General features: G+C 37.9%; 1 protein-coding gene across 1 annotated transcript in view; it reads right to left on the minus strand.

The window, feature by feature from the left end:
* The window catches only part of bcas1 (brain enriched myelin associated protein 1), a gene marked incomplete at its 5' end in the record, with an annotated part of 35,351 nt that overhangs the window by 11,152 nt on the left and 21,599 nt on the right, over window positions 1–2,600 (minus strand). The window contains 2 exon segments of the mRNA XM_014023690.1: window positions 828–908; window positions 989–1,111. Coding sequence (XP_013879144.1) covers window positions 828–908; window positions 989–1,111 — 204 coding nt within the window.

Raw genomic sequence — 2,600 nt, forward strand, 5'->3', positions numbered from 1 at the left:
TGTTCGTACGAACCCTTTGTACGAACAAAAGTAAGAGAAATTTAGGAGAAGAATACGAACATGTTGTTACATGAGGCCCAGCGTTTCTTTCAAGTCACTCCTAAAAACTCACTTTTTCACTAAGACGTTTAGCTAACATTTCACCATTACTGCCAGCCTACCTCCATTGTAAATGCTTCACTAATCTGTGTTTTCTTTATTGTTGAACTTACACCATATTTCTCTCTCTCACATTCATAATGTTTTTGTGTATTATTGTGTATTTTGACCTGCATTGACCTTGTGTTTGATTTACAATTTTTGAAATTAATTCTTGATTTGATGTTTCAATTTTCGTTGTTTATGTTTAATTATGTTTTTCTGTTCCATCTTATTCTTTTCACCATTTTTATACTGTTAATGATTGTACAGCACCTTGTGAATATATTTCTGTGAAAGGTGCTTTATAAATAAAACTTTACTTACTTACTTACTGTCGTTAGCCATTAGCCTAGCCTGAACATAGACTTCTGGTCTTTTCTTCATACTCTGACTGATGGCACAGCTGGTGCAGTATAAATTCATATATATAAGAATGACCAAACGATCCTTTAAGTAGAGTATGTACTTTGAGGTAACATCTGAAGTGACATGAAGACAAACATCTGCTGTTAGGTCCAGTTTGTCTTAGTGACGTTATGGAGGATGATCACACACGTCAAACAAAGGCAGGCAGGTTTTCATAGCGAATAAGTTGTTTAAAATACTTTTTAATCCCAGATGTATTTGGTGACTTTACTCAGGTTAATGAGGCGTCTGATCACAAGCGGCAGCAGGACTATATTTACCAGGCCTGCAGTTTTCCTGAGGAGGCGAACTCCACTGCTGGAAGCTGCTTGGACTTTTGTAGTCATGTGATCTAACAGTACCTCAAATTCACATTCATTTGTTACTCACAGAAATCAGAACACACCTGAGATTCTCAGAAGTGAAGTGAATTAGTTCTTACTTTGGACTTGAAGAGAGAGACGAAGGATGATTTTGAGGCGCCTTTCTTTTCTTCCTGAACCGTCGGAGGCGGTTCTGGCTTCGCCGCCGCCTCCAAGGTGCCAGTTTTTGAAGGATCCACCTTCTGTTGTGAAAACAGCACAGAGGAAAACACAAATCACCAAACAACCAGCAACCAAAGGCCTGGCCATGAAGCTGACAGAGCCATGGCAGGAGCTGCCACCTGTCACAGGAAAGAGGAGGTGAAAGGAGAGAATCAACATGTYTGGATAAGAAAAGAAGAGAAAGAAACCCACACCATGATTCACAACTACAGACATTCTGCTTTCTCTGAAAAGAATGGGAATAGTTTAGAAAAGGATTGTTTTCCAACCACAAAGAAAAAGAAAGTTGCATGTTTGAGAGAAAAACCTACAGAGAAAGAAATGATTATTTGATCAAATATGAAGCTACAAAAACCTSTAAAACCAGTTTCTCACAGGACTGACTGCTGGTGACTAGTTGATGAAGAACATTTTGAGGCCATCTCTGAATTGTCTCAAAACATTTGTCCTATTTTGAACTTTTAACTTTTTATTTTTCTCAAAATAGTCAGAGTTGTGTAGATCTCAATTAATCCGGTAGGATAAATCATAAAAGTGGGAGTGACGTATTCAGACTGATTGAATATTTTTTACCAATGTTTCAGGTCACCAACATGTTGCAGCCCAGGGAGGTACAGGCTTTAGATTACCAAAACCCAGTAGTCCAGCTCTGTCCAAGCCAGTTGATACTGAATGAGTCACTGTAGCTTTGATGTAAAAGAGGATTTTTTTATAAAACAATTTAATAAATGTGAGCTTGAGATAAGCTACAGTAGGTAAAACGTGATCATCAGGTTCTTCTGTTGGACACAGTTTCCTCTGAACCAATAAATAGATCTGATGTTAAATGTGAAATAATTATATTTATCAATAATCAAACAAGSCCTTTTCCAAAAACAATAAAGACAGTTAGTTTAGTTCAGTTTGTACCACTGGTTCTGGTAACTCTCCCACCACACAGGAAGAAAGAAAGTAAAATGTTTCTGATCACAAACAATCCTGTTTCTGAAAGAGTTTGGATGTTTCAACTAATGATAAAAAATAAAACGTGTCTGTTGTTTTAAAGGTTGTTTTCTTAGTTTGAGTTTTTGTCAAGCAGAAGATTTTAAGGTGATTGTTCACCAGGTCAAGTTTTAAAACACCAACGATCTTAATGTGAAATATKTTATTTTTTTAGTTTAGTGTCATATTTAAGACGCTTCACTCAATCATTAAAATAATTATAAAAAAAGTGATCCTGAATGTTGGTGTCTGTCAGACCGGACTCTCAGGACCTGCAGGGATCTCCTCTGCTTTGCTTCATGGCTCCATGTTTGCTTTACAGGTGATTTTAATGTTGATCTAAAAGGTCCTGAATGGACCTGCAGCCTTATGTCTCCCCCAGGTCCCTTCAAAGTAGGCTGGTCCACAGAGGTGATCAGGTCTTTAGTTGTTCTGAGGTTCAGGCTGGTCCACAGAGGTGATCAGGTCTTTAGTTGTCCTGAGGTTCAGGTTGGTCCACAGAGGTCATCAGGTCTTTAGTTGTCCTGA

This window comes from Austrofundulus limnaeus, unplaced genomic scaffold (genome assembly GCF_001266775.1).
Source record: "Austrofundulus limnaeus strain Quisiro unplaced genomic scaffold, Austrofundulus_limnaeus-1.0 Scaffold386, whole genome shotgun sequence".
Lineage (NCBI taxonomy): Eukaryota > Metazoa > Chordata > Actinopteri > Cyprinodontiformes > Rivulidae > Austrofundulus > Austrofundulus limnaeus.